The sequence below is a fragment of the Nicrophorus vespilloides genome, unplaced genomic scaffold (assembly GCF_001412225.1).
Source record: "Nicrophorus vespilloides isolate i.1.1-1 unplaced genomic scaffold, Nicve_v1.0, whole genome shotgun sequence".
In the NCBI taxonomy this organism is placed as follows: domain Eukaryota; kingdom Metazoa; phylum Arthropoda; class Insecta; order Coleoptera; family Silphidae; genus Nicrophorus; species Nicrophorus vespilloides.
The window spans coordinates 126,860-145,503 of NW_017096134.1; the positions used below are offsets into that span (position 1 = coordinate 126,860).

Genomic DNA, 18,644 nt, shown 5'->3' on the forward strand with positions numbered 1-18,644 from the left:
AATTGTTTGCGAACCAACTGGTCCGAGGACTAAGGCCGACGGTAAGAACATTTAGCGTGCTTCAACATAAATGCTTAACGCAGATAAATATATGGTTACATCATTATGTTTTTTATTTGTTCTGTTTAGAAAATTATATCGACGTGGAAGAAATGGTCTGCCGGCGAATCCGGTCCAGGAGGTCGAATTTCCGGATCCGTTTGCGGATTGGATCCTAAGTATGTTTGCTGATTGATCCATCGATCAAACATCAAGTCCTTATTTGTTACTTCTGCTCAGGTTCTGCGATGCTCCGGCCAGCGTCCATCCCTACGTCTGGCCAGACGACATAACCAAATGGCCGATTTGCAGGAAAACAAATACTCAATCTTCGGTGCAGAAACGTGGGCCTAGAGATCATCTGGCCGAGCACATGGTCTGCGAGGTCATCGGACATCCCTGCTGCATCGGCATCCATGGACAGTGCAGGATAACGACAAGAGAATATTGTGATTTCGTGCAGGGAACGTTCCACGAAGAGGCATCACTTTGTTCACAGGTTTGATTTTGCTACATTTATAATTACATTTTGATATTATGAATGTGTTATTTTTTGCAGGTCTCTTGCTTGAACGACGTCTGCGGAATGATTTCATTTTACTTCTTCGAAACGCCCGACCAAATTTACCGCCTTTGGACGTCGATGTTCCTGCACGCCGGCATCCTGCAATTAATACTCACCATCTTAATACAGTATTTCCTGATGAGAGATCTCGAGAAGCTGACGGGAAGCCTCAGGATAGGCATCATCTACATGGGTTCAGGCGTTGGCGGGAATTTAGCCAGTTCCATCTTCGTTCCCTACAGAGCAGACGTAAGTACACACAATACAATAGAATTATTAATACAGTCTTGCTTTTGATATTAGTATATATTAAATTCTCATTTTATAATTTCATTTTCCTTTTTTTATTAGACAAACGTTTTATTCTTTAATCAGTTTCTTAAACACTTCCTAACATAAGTGGTTAAGTGATTGACACATCTTTTTTTGTTAAATTTATCAAATTTAATCCGATAATAGTAACAGTTGCTCATTTTTCTTGTATTGATTGACTTGTCTTGAATTAGAGATTTGTAGCAGCAATTAGTAAACTGTAATTGTGATGCATTTTTATCAATTACTGGAATGATCATAAATTCTTGTAATTAATACGAAATGAATAAGACATAACACATACACTACAAATGTTGGTATATAATTAGTAATTAGATTGGGGTGTCATATTTTTTAGATTATTTGAATGATGACAGTGAAGATTACCTAACAACAACAATAGCGCTTTTCTCATTAATAATTCTAATGGAAACAATGTTTAATATGTTCTAAATTGTGTTTTATTTGTTTTGTAGGTTGGTCCGGCAGGTTGTCAATTCGGTTTGCTTGCCTGCTTGATCGTGGAGGTGATCAACTCGTGGCCGATGCTGAAGAAACCGCGAAGAGCTCTGGGAAAACTGCTAGGAGTAACGTTCGCCCTGTTCCTGATCGGCCTGCTGCCCTGGGTGGACAACTACGCCCACCTCTTCGGTTTCTTCTTCGGATTCCTGCTGTCGTACGCGCTGCTCCCGTTCGTCTCCTTCGGCCCGTACGATCGAAAGCGTAAGGTCGTCCTGATCTGGGTGTGCCTCCTTTCCGCAGGATTCCTCTTCGTCGCCCTCATCCTGCTCTTCTACATATTCCCGGTGTACGACTGCAAGATATGCTCGTACCTGAATTGTTTGCCGCTGACGCGGGACTTTTGCGCCTCTCAGAACATCAACTTCATGCGCGAGGAACCCGTGGTATGACGAACGGCGTTACGGTTTCTCCGGACCGTAACTTCGCCCCTTACTTTCGCATTACTTTCTTATTACTCCACCAAATGTAACCGACATGTAATAAATCCATTCAAGTAATTATTATATACCCTTACAAATTACTCACTGCAAATTATTATTATATATATATATATAAATCTTCTCCGATTCGTTTACGTTCACGCATCTCTTTGTCTATTTCTATATAATTCTATCATCGGTGGAAACGTGCATTCATTCAGACATAATCTCAGTGCAACCTCCCTTAAACCAGAGTAAGCAAAGAGTAAGAAATAAAAAATATATAATATAATAATAATATTATTATACAAGAAATCTCTCTAAAATATATATATATAAAATGCATAAAATATATAATATATATTTCTAGTTTGTCGATATACAAATTACTAAATATATGGAGGAAAAAATGGTAAAAATAAAAATTATTAAATTACAATATTGTATCATAATATTTAAACAACAGTGTGTGGTGTGGGAAAACGTAACTATATAAATATATTTAAACAAGAAAATATATATGTATAAATATATAATACAAGAATTATAATATATATATATATTATAAATCGCGCGAGAATTATATTTGAAAACACGAGAAAAATATATTCACATAATATTGTATAACAATGAGGAGTTAAAAGAAAACCACGAGAATATCATAAGATTATGATGACACGAAGGAGTTTAAGGTAAAAAATGAAAAAAAAAAAATAATGTGATAAAGACGACGATGATGAAAAGGCGAACGAGGGAAGTAACTTCGAGTAATTCGAGAATATTAAAAAAAATAATATCTGTACTTAATTATTTACTTTGTAAGATGTTATGTGCAATGATACATTCCGTTTTAGTTGGCAACGAATATAGTTCATGAACGCGCTAAGAATCTCTCTAAAAATGCAAAAAAAAAGTAATAAGTTATTAAAAAAAAAGTAATAAAATAATAATAATAAATAATAACGATACAAATCTTTTATATGTAATTAATATTAATTTTTTTGTACGTAGCTTTTCGGGTGTATTCATCCGCGCGCGCTCCGTTTCTTTCGATTTCGACGTGAAATTTTGAATGTGAACGAATTTCGGTGGATGAACGCACCCGGCAATATCCATTATAACAAAAAAAAAAGAACCCTTCAAACACCAGCCTCCAACCCATCCACCGAGCCCAAAAGAAACCAGACCGCATTTATAAACTTTAACGTAATTGAGTGTTCAAAAAAAAAGGAAAGGAATGGTTAAATATTGTATATTGTGATTGTTTGTTGTGGTTTATTGGACACGTCTCAACAATTATAAATATAATTATATATTATATAAATAAATGAATCAGTTTATATACATAATGATATGAGATTATGTACGTATGATGAGGAAGTAAAAAAAAAATATTGAATGGTGGTGGTCCGTGTGTAAGAGGATTGAACAAAGAAATATTTTCATCACTTTAGATGTTAAAGGAAACCAAAATATAATTAATATTATTATTATTACTACGATGATGATGATCGAGCTGGAATGACTGTGAAGTGTTTTCTCGGTCCATTCCGTTTAGCGTTTCATGATATGTATCCTAGTTTTTAATTACTGATCTGTATTACTATTACTTAAACGATATTGTCGCCCCCTCGTATATTTATTTATATAATTTAATAATTGTACGTGATATATATTTTTTTCGTTTCGTTTAAATATTTTTACGTTTTTTTTTAAATCTTTCTTTGTGTCCTGAGAAAAGATGAAGAGCATCCTCCTTTATTGAACATATATTTTGGAAAATTTTGTAGTGTTGTATAAAATAATAAACAAAAAAAAATATATATAATAAATTGATGATGAAGAAAAAAGTTAATGATGTAAAGAAGAAGGATCCGGCGAGTAATTGTAACACTTTTTTTTTTTGGGATAAACAGATGAGGAGGTGAAAGGAATAAAGGATATTTGAATCATTGATTATAATGAATGGTTGAATGAACAATTGTGTAAATATATATATTATACATTACAATATATACATATATTTATTGCAGTTTTACTTCTTTTTATTTTCTACTTATTATTTCTCATTTAATCTTTTCTTTTGCGTTTCTCTAACTCTCTCCACTTGGATTTCGCACTTTTTTCCGATCTCGTTTTCCGATTTCATTGTACTTAAGACTTATTAACTAACTAATAATAATATATATATATTCGATTTATTTATTTTTCTTCCTTTTTTGTAAATAGGTGAATGTTTGTAATGAGCTCGTTGTAAATAATCTAATCAGGTGTTATATAATCTAAGACCAAGCCTTAAACAATTATTATTATTATTATATGGTAACGAGAAACTAATAAGAAATAAATTACTTCTGCACATACTGAAATGCGTGGATTTCTTTTCTCGGCTTTCAGGCTCTTCGGTTTTTTCGATGTTTTCGGTGCGACGCGATTCGCCCTTCTGTGCTGAAAGACTTCTACGAACCAGAGGACCATCGAGATGCAGCATCCGATGATCAGCATCACGAATGCGTTGGAGGTTTCCAGGAGACCGATGCTCTGGAAACCTCCGCCGCGACTGTAACATTTCGGCGTGCGGACGTATCGAAAGAAGTTTCTTCTTTGAATTCCGTATTCGTCGATCCTCAACAAGCTAAAATACATATTTAGTAATAGTATAAATAAAGGTGTGATTAGTGGAAATTGTTGATGAGAATATGAATGATGTCAATACCCAACTTTGAAGATTTTCTTGTAGGGAGAGTTTTTGGGAACCATGGTGTATCCACGCATGTGCTAAAACCGTACAATTAACACTGGGAAATAGGTAAATGGATTAAGATACTTCGGTGTAACCGGGCATGATTTGTATGCGACAGGTTTCGTGTTCGTCGAAGTTCGCAGAGATATAATCGAAAGCAGCGGCAATCTCGCAATGGAACGCGAAGAATTCGTTCCGCATCTTCCTCATTCCATCATCCAAAGTATAATAACCTTTTGGGCCTATCTTCCTTTCATACAGTTCAGCTTGAATCTTTAACTTCGATTTTTCCACGTAGTGTCTCATGTAAATGGTGTCCATAGCACCAATCCTTATATTCGTGTCGAGAAGAGCTTTGTACGTGTTAATGTTGTAGGTGGACTGAAGGACTACAATGATGTAAGCAGAGTAGGAAGAGTATATGAACATGAAGGCTATGAAGAAGAAGAGGACCAAGATGCGACTCGGCGTGGATTCGGGCTCAACCAAAGTCCCTTGCTGACACATAACTTCAGTGGTTACCAGCATCACATCAGACAAAGAGAATCTACCTTTCTGTGAAAACTGTAAAGAAATATAACATAATAACAAGAGAAAACCAGTAAATTTTGCTTTAATTTACTCGTTTATTAGTTTTCGATTCCCAGTTGTAAGCTACGTAGATTGCAACAATGAAAATCATTACGGTGATGCCTAAGCACATCCAAACGTTCGCATTGAACGGCAACGTGAAGATATTGTAAACTAAAGAAATCGGTGGTTTTTTCATCACGAATTGCACGGTAAAGGGATTCTGCATTTTGATGAAATCCACAACTTCGAAACGCGGTGCGGTGAAGTAAGGTGAGGTGCCGGACAACTGTATTTTTTTGTGTTGAATCATCTCAACTAAACCGTCCCAAGTTTTCGTGGTCTCATTGTAATAACCCCAAGTATCTGCTGGTATAACAGTCATGTTTATGTTGCAGTACTCAATCAAAGCCTTTATGGCTCCAAAATTTTGTTTAGTGAACGTATCTATCCTCGGGTACCTAAAATAACAACAAGTAATAATTTAAAATTTAACGCAATAGAGGATAAAAGACTTGAAATCATCCAAATGCTTCCACGAATCGATCTCATTAAACAAGAATCCAACATCCAAGTTAGTGAGGTTCAGATCATGTCTACGAGATGTTTTTGGTATCATCTTCGTTTCATGTAACGAACAGTTCCACACGCCAAAATCCTCCCAAACTACACACAAAAATAATACAAGTACAAATCTAAACTTTCTTTGTAAGAATCACCAACCAGCATCACTGATTTTGTTTATTCGGTACGGCTTTAACAGTTGAAAATCACCAGTTACAAGTCGCTTAGCAACTACAACATCGCTGCTAGGTAATATATTGTAATTATTCATCTGTTCTTCTAAACGATTTTTAAAATTTTTTTCGTCAACCAACAAAACGAATTTCAAAGGCCACCTGAATTCCAATAAATTATCCACCTATAAAACACTTTGTAATTCACTTTGATAATTCTTACTATTCGTTTAATACATCATTCAAGATTTTCCAAGAGCTTTCACAATCGTTCAAATCCAAAACGAAAACGTTATCATTGGATAAATGATCGAGGAGATGAAACCTGTTTTTGTTCTTCCTATAAATTGCAATTTGCTTACTCTCGTGATTATCACGTAACATTTGGTAAATATCACCTGAAAATAATTATATAATTTAAACCTGTAATTTGATTACCTAAAGCTAATTGTTCATTGATATTTTGTAAATAAATTTAGTATAAAATCTGTATAATTTATCTTATATAATCTTACCAAATTTCCAACAGAGATGCATTGTAATGGTGCACGGTTTATTCAAAAAATAGTCGTAAAGGAATGATCCGAACAAATGATCTGCAGTAATTGGAGCGCAGAATAGGAGCAAGGTGAAAAAAGTCAATTTTTCGTTCATCGTTTCGTTCAACCCCGAACGATGTGACAAATATTTCTGAATTTATTTTTGGGTCGCTTTGTGTAATAATAAACTGGACGATATTAATCAAGATCTGTGAGTTGATTAATGATGTTCTGTTTATTTTGGAATGGAGATAATTGGATTTATTGCTTTGGGAAAACGCGCAGCTGGGACATGCACAGACCAATCTTGCTTGCTGCCCACTACCACTAATTGTCCCACGCTTTGTCCACTTCACATCACATTTAAATATTTATAATAAAACAATTAATAATGTAATTAAAACGATAACAATACTAATTTACGTTTGTTTTTTGTGTTCTGTGAATAAAATTGAGTTCACCTTTATTGAACGTATATTTCGGAAAATTTTCTACTGTTATAAATAATAAATTAATCGAATAATAAGTTGAAATAAATTTATGAAGAAGATTAATTAATAATGTGCACTTTTTCTTAATTTACATATACTTAAGACTAATTAAATATTCGATTAGTGAATGTTGATATTAAGCTCATAATTAAACTAATCAAGACTTACTTAAGCTAAGACCAAACCTTAAATAGTAATTATTATTCTACTCAAAATCAATTACTTCTGGCGATTCTGAAACTTGCGGATCATTTTTCTCGCCTTTCGTGCTCTTTGGTTTCATCGATTCTTGATTAGCTTTGCGATTTGCTCTTCTGTATCTAGCGACTTCCACCATCCAGAGGACAAAAGAGATAGAGCATCCTCCGATTAACAACATGAAAGCGTTGAAGGTTTCCAGAAGACCGACGCTCTGGAATTCTCCACCGTGAACGTAACATTTCGGCGTGCGAAAATATCGGTAGTAATTTCGTTTTTGAATTCCGTACTCTTCGATCCTCATCAACCTTAAAAAAGATAAATAAGAATCTTCACAATCTTCTACGAGTTTAATATAATTCAATTAATTTAATTTAGTTGAAAATATGAATGATTACAGTACCCAACTTTGAAGATCTTCTTGTATGCAGAGTTTTTGGGAACCATAGTGTATCCTTGCATGTGCTAAAACTGTACGATTAACACTAGAATTATAAAAGCAAAACTGAGATACTTCAGTATATCCATATAGAGTTTGAATGCGACAGGTTTCGTGTTCGGTGAATTCCTTTGAAATGTAGTCGAAAGCGGCGGCAATCTCGCAATGAAACGCAAAGAATCCACTCTGCACCTTCTTCATGCCTTCTTCGAGCGAGTAGAATCCTTTTGGTCCAATTTTTTTCTTATACAGCTGGGCCTCAATCTTCGACTCGGATTGGGACACGTAGTAAGGCATGTAAGTAGTGTTCATCGCACCCACCTTCATCTGAGAGTGGATGAGAGTATGGTACGAGGTGATCTTGAAGGTGGATTGCAGAACAACAGTGATGTAAGCGGAGTAGGAAGAGTAAATGAACATGAAAGATGTAAAGAGGAAGATGACTAAGATGCGGCTCGGCGTGGATTCGGGCACAGTTAAAGTCCCTTGCTGACACATAACTTCGGAGATTACCACAATCACATCGGAGAATGAGAAACTGCCTTTCTGCGAAAACTGAAAACAAACAACATAGTTTAACAACTAAAGAAAATCAGCAAAGTTTAGTTTACATTGATATTAGTTCTCGATTCCCAGTTGTAAGTTATGTAGATTGCAACAACGAAAATCAATATGGTGATGCCCAAGCATCTCCAAACGTTCGCATTGAACGGTAACGTGAAGAGGTTGTAAACCGAAGAAACTGGTGGTCTTTTCATGACGAATTGTATGGTCAAAGGGTTCTGCATTTTGATGTAATCCACCACTTGGAAGCGTTGCGCAGTGAAGAAGGGCGACGATCCAGATATCTGCACCTCATTGCTTCTGACTTTCTCAACTAAACCGTTCCAGTTCTTCGTGGTCGCGTTGTAATAACCCCAGACATCTGCCGAGACAATTGTCATGTTGATGTTGCAGTACTCCATCAAAGCCTTTATGGTTAAGTAATTTTGTTTGGTGAACGTGTCTATCCTCGGATATCTGAAATATCCACTCATCAAATTTGATTAATTAACTGTTGAATTAAAGACTTGTAATCTTCCAGATGGTTCCACGTGTCATTGTCATCGAATAAAAACCCAACGTTCATATTGGTGCCGTTCAAATCGTGTCTACGATCGGATAAATGCAATAAGACCGGCGACTTCTTGAAAGTAGAATTCCAAAACCCGAAATCTTCCCAAACTACAAACGTAATAATAAACCTTAAAGATATAAACATTAATTGCAAGAATCACCAGCATCGTTGTTTCTACTAATTCGGTAAGGTTTCAGAAGATGAAAATCACCATTATCAATTCGTTTAGCAACTAGAACATCGCTGCTTGGAAATATATTGTAACCATTGATACTTTCTTTTAAGCGAGTTTCAAAGTTTTCTTCATCAACCAACAAAACAAATTTCAAAGGCCACCTGAACTCCAGAAAACCGTCAATCTACAGAACACGTGAAAAATTCATTCTTGTATTTAGTTTCATTACGTGTTACTTTACATCGTCCAAAATTTTCCAAGAGCTTTCGCAATCGTTCATATCCAATACGAAAATGTTATCAGTGGATAAATGATCGAGGAAATGAAACATTTTCTTATTGTTCCTATAAATTGCAATTTGTTTGCTCTCGTGATTAGTTCGTAGCATTTTTAAAATATCTCCTGCAAAATCAATAATTAATTACATATATTTTCAAAAGATTAATTTTTCACTTAAAAACTTTATCATATTTTTTATAATTTTAATTGCAAATAATAATGATATAAATAAATAATTTTTAAATCGATCAGTAAATGATATAGTTTTCATAAACTAGGAATAAGTATAGATTTTGAATCAAGAAAGTAAGAACTGTGGTAGTTCTAAATTTTATATAATAATATTAAAATGTTAATAGTTTTTTCCAATTTTTGTTGAATTTATCAGAAACTATTAAAAGAAATGTTTGGAAATAACTATGCCAATTCCTTATTTTATTTTAAAATAACAAAATTCTAAGCTAAGATTTTCTTACAGTTTTTAACTTTAAATATTTTTTTTAATAATAGAAATAATACTTACTATAACTAATTAAAAAAAGTTTAATTTAACTATTTTTTTTGTAAATATTCTTACCAAATTTCCAACACAGATGCATCGTGACGGTGCATTGTTTATTGGAAAAATAGTCTTCGAGAAATGACCCGTAAAGTTGTTCTCCGGAAATCTGTGCGCAGAATAGGAGCAACGTGAAAAAGGCAATATTTTCGTGCATCCGCATGTTATGTTCGACACCCGTCGAGGTGACAAATATTTCTGATTTTTATTTCCGCCCAAACGTGCATAATAAACGGACCGATATGAATCAAGATCATCTGATTAATGATATTGTGTTTATGTTGGAACGGAGATAATTGGATTTATTTCTTTGGGAAAACGCGCAGCTGGAACATGCAAAGCTCAATCTCGCTGCCCACTAATTGATTGATCCACGCTTTGTCCACTTCACTTTATTCGTTACACATTAATAACATAATAATATAATAATGTAATTAATACAAAAATAATAATTAATTAATTAATTATATATAAAAAAAACATGTATAGTAAATAAAGACCAGAATATATTTAAATATAAATAATAATAACTCTATAATATTTACACAATTAATAAAAAATAAAAATATATATATATTTGCATATGTATTTATGTATAGAAAGAAAAGGAGAAAAGTATTCATATTTATTTGTTTTTCTGTTCGGAGGAAAAGACGGAAAAGAAGATTCAATCAATCAACAAAAAAAAGTATGCAAAAAACTTTCTTCGTTTTCTTTTCTTATTTTTTTTTTGTTTGTCTCAAAGGGCGTCATCAAAAGGAGGGCGGGATTTGGACCCGGTCGAAATCCAGCCCTCTGTTTTGATCACGCTTAAGGAAGTGTAATCCTTCCCGCTTTTATGGCCTAATTGAAGTGAATTTCTGTTTGCTTCTAAATCCTTCATCTTCTTTTACTTCTTCTTCGTATTATATTATTTTAATTCCGTTACAATATTAAAATTAATTTCGAACGTTCACACTAATAATAAATAAATAAACCATTCACACGCACGCACGCACACACAATAAGGCACTTTTGATTCTTCCTTGAGCTTCAACACTCAACGGGACGAAGGACGTCTCTTTGCTGCTGCTGCTACTAATGATGTTGATTGCTGCTGCTGCTGCTAAAGTGATTCGAATCCTGATATGTCGCTTCCCTGCAATGTGTTTGAGTTTTTGTTTCTGTTTTAGTCATATGCCTTTTTTTTAGTCATTTCTGCAAATTTGTTTTACCCTGTCTGGTTTGTACAAGTGCGTGTGGGGTAGCAAGAACGTCGAACCCAAATCCCTCTCCGCCATGGTATTTGCCTCCTGCAAAACCAAAAAGAAAGAAGTGTTAAATCAGATACGATTAATAGAATTGTGTAAGTACATCGTGATGGTGATGCGATGATTTCGTGTCGTAATCGCTTCGTAAAGTCTTCGTCGGTGGTTGGATTGTCGTTTCGTCGTAAGAACGAGATTCGGATATTGTCCTGAAACGATTAACAATTAAATCAAATTACACCTCAATTGTTGTTGTTCGTAAGAAACTCACTGTATTCTTGGCGTTATGTCGAGCCAGTTCTCTAGGATTTCTTCATCGGTGTCGCTGCAAAAGCAAACCAAGCCATGTTAAATCTGTTTTTATTACCTATTTCGTATTTCTTACGCAATCGATTTCCTCAGAGTGTTGAACTGCGACGGAGTGCCTGTACTTGAGAGTAAATCAGCACTTATTTTCTGAATCAGTGTTGCGTTTTCGCTGCGATCCGCTTCCGTGCCGCAAGTGGTGCCCAGCGTGCCCATATTAGGTCCAACAGTTGCGGACACTTCGAATCCAGCCGATACCAAAGCTCCTAGAACCAAATCACAAATGTTATAAATAAATCGAAAGCAATTTAAACTAATGATCATACCTGATGTTTTTCTGGATCCGGCGTAGCTGTCACTTGCCCTGCTGAATTTCCTCTGGTCACCTTTGTTAGGAGATGGACCGGCATCCAAGTAACTCAGCAATTTAGCCTCGTTGCTGCTCCCAGCCGACATCTTCCTCTTCTCAAAATTGCTATTCTTGTTGACTTGAGGTGATGTTGGCGGAGCCGGATGGTACTTGGCTCTTGGGATCATGACAGTTAACGAACGGTCCTTTTGGTCTTCGTATTTGGGCTTCTTGAGGGCTCCTTTGATTGGAGCTTTCTTTGGCACGTACGGAAGCGTATCGGAGTGACCAGATTCGGAACTGCTGTCCTGTATCATGGCCCTCCTGTCGATCGTACTGCCTCTTCTAACCGGAACCCTTTGTGGTAAGAAACTCATCGGATTTTGCTTCGGTTTCCGTTTGGCGCAGGTTATCACTATGCAAATCATCAATAGAGTGAAGAGTATTGCTCCTAGCGTCACTAAAGCAATCAGCAGCACTGCAACGACAATGAAATTAATAATAAAATCACTAAATTTTCAATCTATTTTACAAACCTTTAAGATTGACTTGGCATGAATCTCCAGCGTACCATTGGAAGCACTCGCAAAGGATTTGATCGTCGTCTCTGGTGTAACAAGTACCATGGTAATGGCACTTCTCACATCCTATCAACTCTGCAGAGCAAATCCTACCTGGGTACAGCATATTCTCGGAGAGATCCGCGAATCCTTCGCGACAACTGCAAGTGTACGTTCCTCGCAAATTGAAGCATTGCGAGTGTTCGGAGCAATCGTGGAATCTGGAATCGGAACATTCATCGAAGTCTTCGGCTCGCAAATGGTTCAAAACTTCTTTGGAAGCGTAGACATCGGTTCCACCCAAACTGTAATTGTTATTCCTCAGATACTTCTTGAAGACATCCTCCAATCGAGTTTGATCTGTATTATCCGAAAGCTACAACAAAATCATCATTTGAAATAACATATCTATTATAATAATTTATATTAATTTATGTACTATCTTTTAATTAACATTTGATGTAAATATGGTAAAATATAAATGTTTAATGCATACTTGTAAAGTGAATATATTTAAAACAGCATCGGAATCGGCTAGAGGTTCGTATTTCTTCACGCTGACACCGTGATAGATGTCCCTGAAATCTGACTGCATGACCATCCTATGTAACCCATCCTGCGTGGCTTCAGCGAGTTTCAAAAATTGCGTACTCGAAGTATCGTTGAGGGAATCCGAGTAGTGCAATTTATCCTTTCCATGCCTATCCAAGACTATGTTCAAAGTATACGTGTACGTTGCTGCAACATAAAATAATAATGAATACCATAATCGAATATAATCAAGATGAATTTGTATCATACGTTTACACGGTCTATCCGGGAACATCCTTGCAAATCCTGGCCTGCAGACGCATCTCATAACACCCTCCACCCTCTGGCACAGCTCATTCCTAGAGGGCTTGCACTCTGGCAAACACTTATCGCTGATAATGATGTTCGTGTCGAGACTTGGTGGATGAGCGATTATAATTTCTCCACTCAGAATGCGATTCACCTCGTTATTTGCGATCATCTCATCGCGATGTTGAGTCTCGCGATTCTCCTTGGGAATCTTCACGATGCTTCCTTGGTTCTTATCGTTCATAACGACGAAGAAAGATTCACTATCGTTGGACGGTTCCTCAACGATTGGTGGATCGGTATCTCGGATAATGAAATCTTCCAACTCGTCTTCGCTGCTCGCAGTACCTTCGATGATGATCGTAGGTTCAATTGGTTCGATAACCGCAGTGGGTTTAATTGGATAAGCTCCGTAAGTTGCGTCGCTTGGATACAAAGAAGAAGTGGATGGTTTTATCGTCGTGGTGATGGTTTCTGCAATAGTCGTCGGCTTCAGCAACGTATGGAATTCGGTTATTGTATCAACGATGTTGCTTTGAACGGTCGTTGTGATTAATCTTGTGATAGTAGATGGTGGACCACCCAAACTTTTAACAACAGTTGTTATGGTTATTGTTACAGTTGACGTTTGCGTGGGTTGAATTGGTTTAGCATTGATCGGCCTCTTGAATATGGAAGTAACAACCCTTCTTCTAGTCGTGGTAGGCACTGGTAACTCGAGTTCTACAGTTTCCACGGTACCAGTTGGTAAAATAGGAGTATGCTTCAAAGTAGGTGTTACTTCATTTCTAACTACCGGTTTCACCGATTCCTCAATTACAATTTGTTTAGGAGTAGTCGCTTCAGTGGTAGTTGTCGTTGTATGTTCAGTTGTGGTCGTCGTTGTTTCCTCGACCACTTCAGTAGTCGTTGTAACAACATTCGTTTTGTTTCTCACAATTTCCGTGTAATTGAACTTACTTTTTATCATAACTTCCTGTATTTTGGTGGTATTCAGATTATCGCTGATCTTAGTCCTATTCATTTCAGTATAAACGCGAACGGGCTTCAAAGTAGTTGTGGTCACTTCTTCTTGCAACTTAGTGTTGTTTCTACGAACTTCCAAATACGGTTTCCTTGTAATTTCAAAGTAATTTGGAGTTGTTCTGTTGCGTTTAACTTCCGGATAATGAATAGTCACCTTAGGTTTATTCGTTATCGTCGGTGTTGTTGTTGGTACAGTTTGATCCCAGTAAGTTTGCAATTTAGTGAGTGGAGATTCTGTTGTTCTTCTTGTGGATGGTCTCCTGATTCGCACAGCTTGCGTTGGCACCGGTTTCGGTGGATGCATTTCGATCGAGTAATTAGGTTTAACCGGAGGTTTCATACCAATAACTTCGTTGATTCCTTGTAAATAAGGTCTCGGAGTGTTCGCTTGAGTTTCTAAGTCGGTTGGTGTTAACACTTCGACTTTGGGAGGAACCATGTTTACCTCTGGTACAATCGGCGGTGGTGGCTTCATTATTTCTATATCGTACATTGTGGTATTAGCGAAATGCTCGTTGATACTCTCGATTTCGCCGATGTTAAGTTTGTACTTCGGTGTGCTGTTGATGACCACGTTTTGCGTTCCAAAGTAATTGCTTGTGGATTTGGTGTAAACGCGATTGAACGGTTGCTCCGTTTGAGAGGAGGGATTTGGTCCTGGCTTTGGTTTGGTATCAATGGGCAAAGAGGTGATCCTCGGTCTTGTCGTGCTGTATCGTTTCCTTTCAGACGTTGGTGGTGGTCTGGTGTATTCGAACACGTTAGCATAGATATTTGGACCTGGCTGAATAATAACGTTGGATTCTTTGTGGTTAATCTGGTTGGTTTGCTGGTTCTCAGGTCTGACGACAATTCCACCAGCTGAAGAAGCGTTCGACACTTTAATTTCCGAAGATACACCAACACCTTTATTATTGATAACGCGAATCGGTTTCCTGTACGTTTCTATAACTTCCGGTAATTTTCCTTTAGTAATCGTGCTGTGGTTCGCTACCAGATTCGGCTGTACCTGTATAGGTTTTGCAACAACTTCGGGCCTTTGCACAACTGTATTTGGAACGTGACTTTCTCTTACGTAGACTTCCTTGTTGCTGCTTCCCTGAGAAACAGTCGGTTTCTTGTTAGACGTTGTCTGCAAATGGATATTTCCCTCGATCCTGCTACCGAATACATTCTGCACAATCGGAGGTCGAGGCTGCAATACCACGCCCGGATTAACGTTGTTCGTTGGTTCTTTAACAACGTGCTGCGAAACTATCGGTTTAACGTAATTGCTGAACTCGTGCGAAATGATCAATCCAGCATTATCGTTTGGTTTGATATTGTTAACAGGAGGTTGCGGTTTCTTGAAGTTTCCTTCGCGGATTGGAATCCTATTTGTTGTTGGTACAATCCTCTGGGTGGTGGTTTCGTGAATGATAATTTCATTGGTAACTTGTGGACGACGAATTTCGTTTTCTTTGGGTACTCCTTCATGAGCGTTCGGGATAAACTGAACTGTCGGTCTCTGTACTTCGCCTTGGTTCAATTTAATTCTATTCACCTGAGGATGTTGCTGGAATTTGTTGTCCGGATTTGATGGCACGGTGAACAAGTTTCCTCCGGGGTTGTAAATGCTCGGTGCAATAGTGAATAACGAAGTGGGATACGTTCCGTTGAAGACAGTAGGAGGTATAGTGTATGAACCATAGTTATTGTTCTTCGTGTTGGTAAATTGCTGATTACCATGTGGTGGATAACGAGTTTGAACGTTACCATGAGAAATTGATGGTCGTTCTGGATATCTATGCACGTATTGATTATTCGGTGGATACCTGAGCACTCCCATGTTATTGTTGCTAGTAGGAATTGGTCGTTGGTATGGAATATCCATGGGTTTAATACGAACGCCGAACGGTACTGTGGGTCTGTTAATTTCTTCGTTCGGTTTGATCCTGTTGATTGGTCTCGGTTCGCTCGGGAATTTAATAAAGTTTGGTTGCGGCCTTGGAGTGTGGTGCACCGGTTTTGCTTGATTCGTGATCCTGTGCTCTGGATACACTTCGTTGGTCAATGGTGGAGGGGTCGTCGATCTGCGATCGAAAGGTCTTGGCTGCTCGATGTTCGGCTTGAAATTGATGATTTCGTTTTCTTGAGCGTAATTCGTGGCATTTGCTTTCAGCACCTCGAACGGCACCTGTCCCGGAATAAGAGGTCTACTGTTAGATTCTTGGATAACTTCTCCTGCTTCATTTGGTAAATCGTCATCAGTGTGATCACCAATATCATCCAAATTGATTGGAATAGAAGGACGATTGTAAGCGCCTTGCATGGGTGGAGGTATCAAGTAATCCTTCAGATCGGGTAATGGTGGTCTTGGTCTATGTTGATTTGCATGTTTATCAATGTTGAATGGTAATGATGGAAGCTGAACGTCCGCATGGTTTATAATGTGACCACTGAAATCGTTTCCTTGATTCATCAAGCTGAAGGATAACGGTGGGACATCAACGTTAATATCGTGATTGTTGACGTGAGATTCGATGTGGATGAGCGGTCTGGATGGACGGATCTCGCTTATTGGCATCGAATGCGTTGCAACTTTAATAACACCGCCAACTTCCTTTTGATTGTAGACTGAAGCGAATTGAGGTACTCCGTTGTTGAAGGCTTCAATCGCCGAAAACTCTGGTTGAGGATACGGCGATGGATCATCGAAGTATTGACCATTGACGTGAGGTTCAGTGGATCCTCCGTATATAAGAGCCGTCGTCCTGTTGTGCGGAATGTTGACAAAAGCCACCTGAGATGGTTGAATATTAACCAACAAAGGTTGACCTGTCGATCTTTCGATTACTTCGGGAAGTAAAATTTGAGACGGACGCACGATCAAATCGATTTCAGAGTTCTTCAAGAAAGGAATCGTATGTTGTGGTTTATTATTGCGAACCAAGTTTGCACCTCTGATTGGTATTTTCGGAGGAGATCCTTCGTAATCGTTGTTGGATGCGTGATTTACGCTTGGCTGTTCGGTGTACCTTTTGAGCCAACTTACAGGTGCTGGGGGTGGTTTCATTCCCTGAATGTCTTGTGGGTTAATGGTGGATGCATCTGGATTGATCAAAGGAATGGCTGGTATCCTTGGACCGATTCTTCCAGGTTTACCGACGATAACGTCCGAATTTGTTGTGATGATTTCGCCAGGTGAAATTGGTATTCCACCGGTCAATAATGGACTTTCGTGCGTTGATTTTCCTATCAAGTTCTTCATGTCGTGCCAACTTACGGCTATATTTTCACTCTCTGCTGTCTCGATGTCCGTTAAGCCTCCAACTGGTATGTAGATGGGGGACCTGTTCTGCACCTCATTCTCCACTACCTCGACTCTAGGTGTCGTCGTCGTTACGACAGTATCGTTTCGTCGAGGCGCTTTCAAATTGTGTTGGATGAGGCCAGCCATTGCATTCAGAACAGGCGTCAAGGCTTGGATGTTGATTGAACCCAGTAAGCTTGAAACGGGACTTGCGGCTGCCGCTGGTTTGGCCACCTTGTTCGTTCCAGGCTTCCTCTTCGTGCTTCCTTCAGCTTTCGCTGAGGAAGACTTAGTTGGGGCAACCTTTCGCTTGGTCTGCTTAACGATTTCTGAACTCAGCAGAGAGTTCAACGCGTTTTTTGACTTCGTCTTGATAGAGGGTGTGCTTTGAGCGAATGGATCGTCATCGACGAAAATGATGGTCGATCCGGTTATAACATTTGGTTTCGAGGACTCGATTACTGGAGTCGAGCTCGAAATTTCTGGCATCTTCGTCTTCTCAATGGGTAAAACTTTGGTGGGTTTGATTTTTGGTACCGCTGTAATTTCTAATTTTTGGCCATTGTTTAAGGTTACCACTTTTGTGATACTCGTTCCACCCTCTTTGACCTCCTTCTTTAAAGAGTTCAACACCTTCTTATCGAACTGCTGATGATCCACAGATTCAGTGACAATATTCTCAACGATCTTGGAATGCGAGTTTATCACTGTACTAGTGTTATTATCTCTTACAGTCTCCAGAGTCGTCAGATAAGTGAACGTGGTGAAATAAGTCTTTGTTGCGTAAATATTCAAAGCTTCGTTCTTTTTTTTGTTGGCAATTGGTGCTGAGTTGATGATACTCTTCGGCTGCAAGAATAGCTTTTCCGTGACTACATCACTTGAAGTCACAACTCTTCGGTTAGTCACCGTATTTCCATTATCCACCAGAGTCTCGTTATAAGTGTAAGTCACAAAGTACGTCTTCACCGTTTCAGATTCCTGCGGTTTATCGACCGCTATGTAAGAAGTCATCGTGGCTGTAGCTTTAACAGGAACCGACTCAGTTATCACGACTTGCGTAACAACTTCATTAGTGCTCACAACTTTGGAAATTTGGCCCTCATACAAAGTTTTCTCCAATCCAATTGTACTGTAGTAGGTGTTTGTATGCTTGATGGGTTCTTCGTTTGATCTGAACAGAGATAGGTAATCATCTGGAGCTGTCACGGTGTTTGTAACAACTTTTTTAGATGTTACCACCAACGGTTGTTCACCATCCAAAATCGTGTTGAGATAAGTGTAAGTTGTCACGAAAGTTCCAACCTCCAATTTTGGATA

The 18,644-nt window shown here is 37.9% G+C and overlaps 4 protein-coding genes across 6 annotated transcripts in view; 1 reads left to right on the plus strand and 3 right to left on the minus strand.

Annotated features, from left to right (window-relative positions):
- LOC108569746 (inactive rhomboid protein 2) overlaps positions 1-2,155 on the plus strand; it is a 37,463-nt gene extending 35,308 nt beyond the window's left edge. Inside the window, exons 11-15 of one of the 3 annotated variants that reach the window (XM_017931418.1) lie at positions 6-41; positions 130-218; positions 280-538; positions 599-853; positions 1,393-2,155. In XM_017931418.1, the coding sequence (XP_017786907.1) occupies positions 6-41; positions 130-218; positions 280-538; positions 599-853; positions 1,393-1,827 (1,074 nt within the window). In that variant the 3' untranslated portion in view covers positions 1,828-2,155. The remainder of the gene's footprint in view (positions 1-5; positions 42-129; positions 219-279; positions 539-598; positions 854-1,392) is intronic. The other 2 variants (XM_017931416.1, XM_017931417.1) reach the window with 2 other exon arrangements.
- Positions 2,156-4,119: 1,964 nt separating this feature from the next.
- LOC108569729 (glutamate receptor 4-like) lies at positions 4,120-5,789 on the minus strand. The gene is made up of 6 exons (XM_017931391.1): positions 5,686-5,789; positions 5,223-5,631; positions 4,685-5,164; positions 4,579-4,635; positions 4,210-4,492; positions 4,120-4,139 (listed from the first exon to the last, which is right to left on the minus strand). The coding sequence occupies exons 1-6, from the start codon at positions 5,787-5,789 to the stop codon at positions 4,120-4,122; spliced, it is 1,353 nt and encodes a 450-aa protein (XP_017786880.1).
- A 1,353-nt stretch (positions 5,790-7,142) lies between these two features.
- LOC108569730 lies at positions 7,143-9,744 on the minus strand. Its single transcript, XM_017931393.1, has 6 exons — positions 9,723-9,744; positions 8,645-8,798; positions 8,186-8,594; positions 7,650-8,129; positions 7,539-7,600; positions 7,143-7,443 (listed from the first exon to the last, which is right to left on the minus strand). The coding sequence occupies exons 1-6, from the start codon at positions 9,742-9,744 to the stop codon at positions 7,143-7,145; spliced, it is 1,428 nt and encodes a 475-aa protein (XP_017786882.1).
- A 553-nt stretch (positions 9,745-10,297) lies between these two features.
- LOC108569731 overlaps positions 10,298-18,644 on the minus strand; it is a 58,999-nt gene continuing 50,652 nt past the window's right edge. The window contains exons 8-16 of the mRNA XM_017931394.1: positions 12,968-18,644; positions 12,663-12,904; positions 12,143-12,542; positions 11,584-12,084; positions 11,337-11,523; positions 11,223-11,276; positions 11,058-11,160; positions 10,919-10,996; positions 10,298-10,842 (exon numbers count right to left, since the gene is read on the minus strand). Of these exons, the coding sequence (XP_017786883.1) occupies positions 10,810-10,842; positions 10,919-10,996; positions 11,058-11,160; positions 11,223-11,276; positions 11,337-11,523; positions 11,584-12,084; positions 12,143-12,542; positions 12,663-12,904; positions 12,968-18,644 (7,275 nt within the window). The 3' untranslated portion in view covers positions 10,298-10,809. The remainder of the gene's footprint in view (positions 10,843-10,918; positions 10,997-11,057; positions 11,161-11,222; positions 11,277-11,336; positions 11,524-11,583; positions 12,085-12,142; positions 12,543-12,662; positions 12,905-12,967) is intronic.

What these genes read in the sequence shown, in the direction of transcription:
- LOC108569729 (XM_017931391.1), bottom strand. Translation starts at nt 5,789, where the DNA reads ATGATACCAAAAACATCTCGTAGACATGATCTGAACCTCACTAACTTG. An exon ending in AAGCATTTGGATGATTTCAA is followed by an intron (nt 5,632 to 5,685) that starts GTCTTTTATCCT and finishes TTGTTATTTTAG; the next exon opens with GTACCCGAGGATAGATACGT. An exon ending in AATCGAAAACTAATAAACGA is followed by an intron (nt 5,165 to 5,222) that starts GTAAATTAAAGC and finishes ATTTCTTTACAG; the next exon opens with TTTTCACAGAAAGGTAGATT.
- LOC108569730 (XM_017931393.1), bottom strand. Translation starts at nt 9,744, where the DNA reads ATGCATCTGTGTTGGAAATTTG. An exon ending in AACCATCTGGAAGATTACAA is followed by an intron (nt 8,595 to 8,644) that starts GTCTTTAATTCA and finishes TGGATATTTCAG; the next exon opens with ATATCCGAGGATAGACACGT. An exon ending in AAGAAGATCTTCAAAGTTGG is followed by an intron (nt 7,444 to 7,538) that starts GTACTGTAATCA and finishes ATCTTTTTTAAG; the next exon opens with GTTGATGAGGATCGAAGAGT.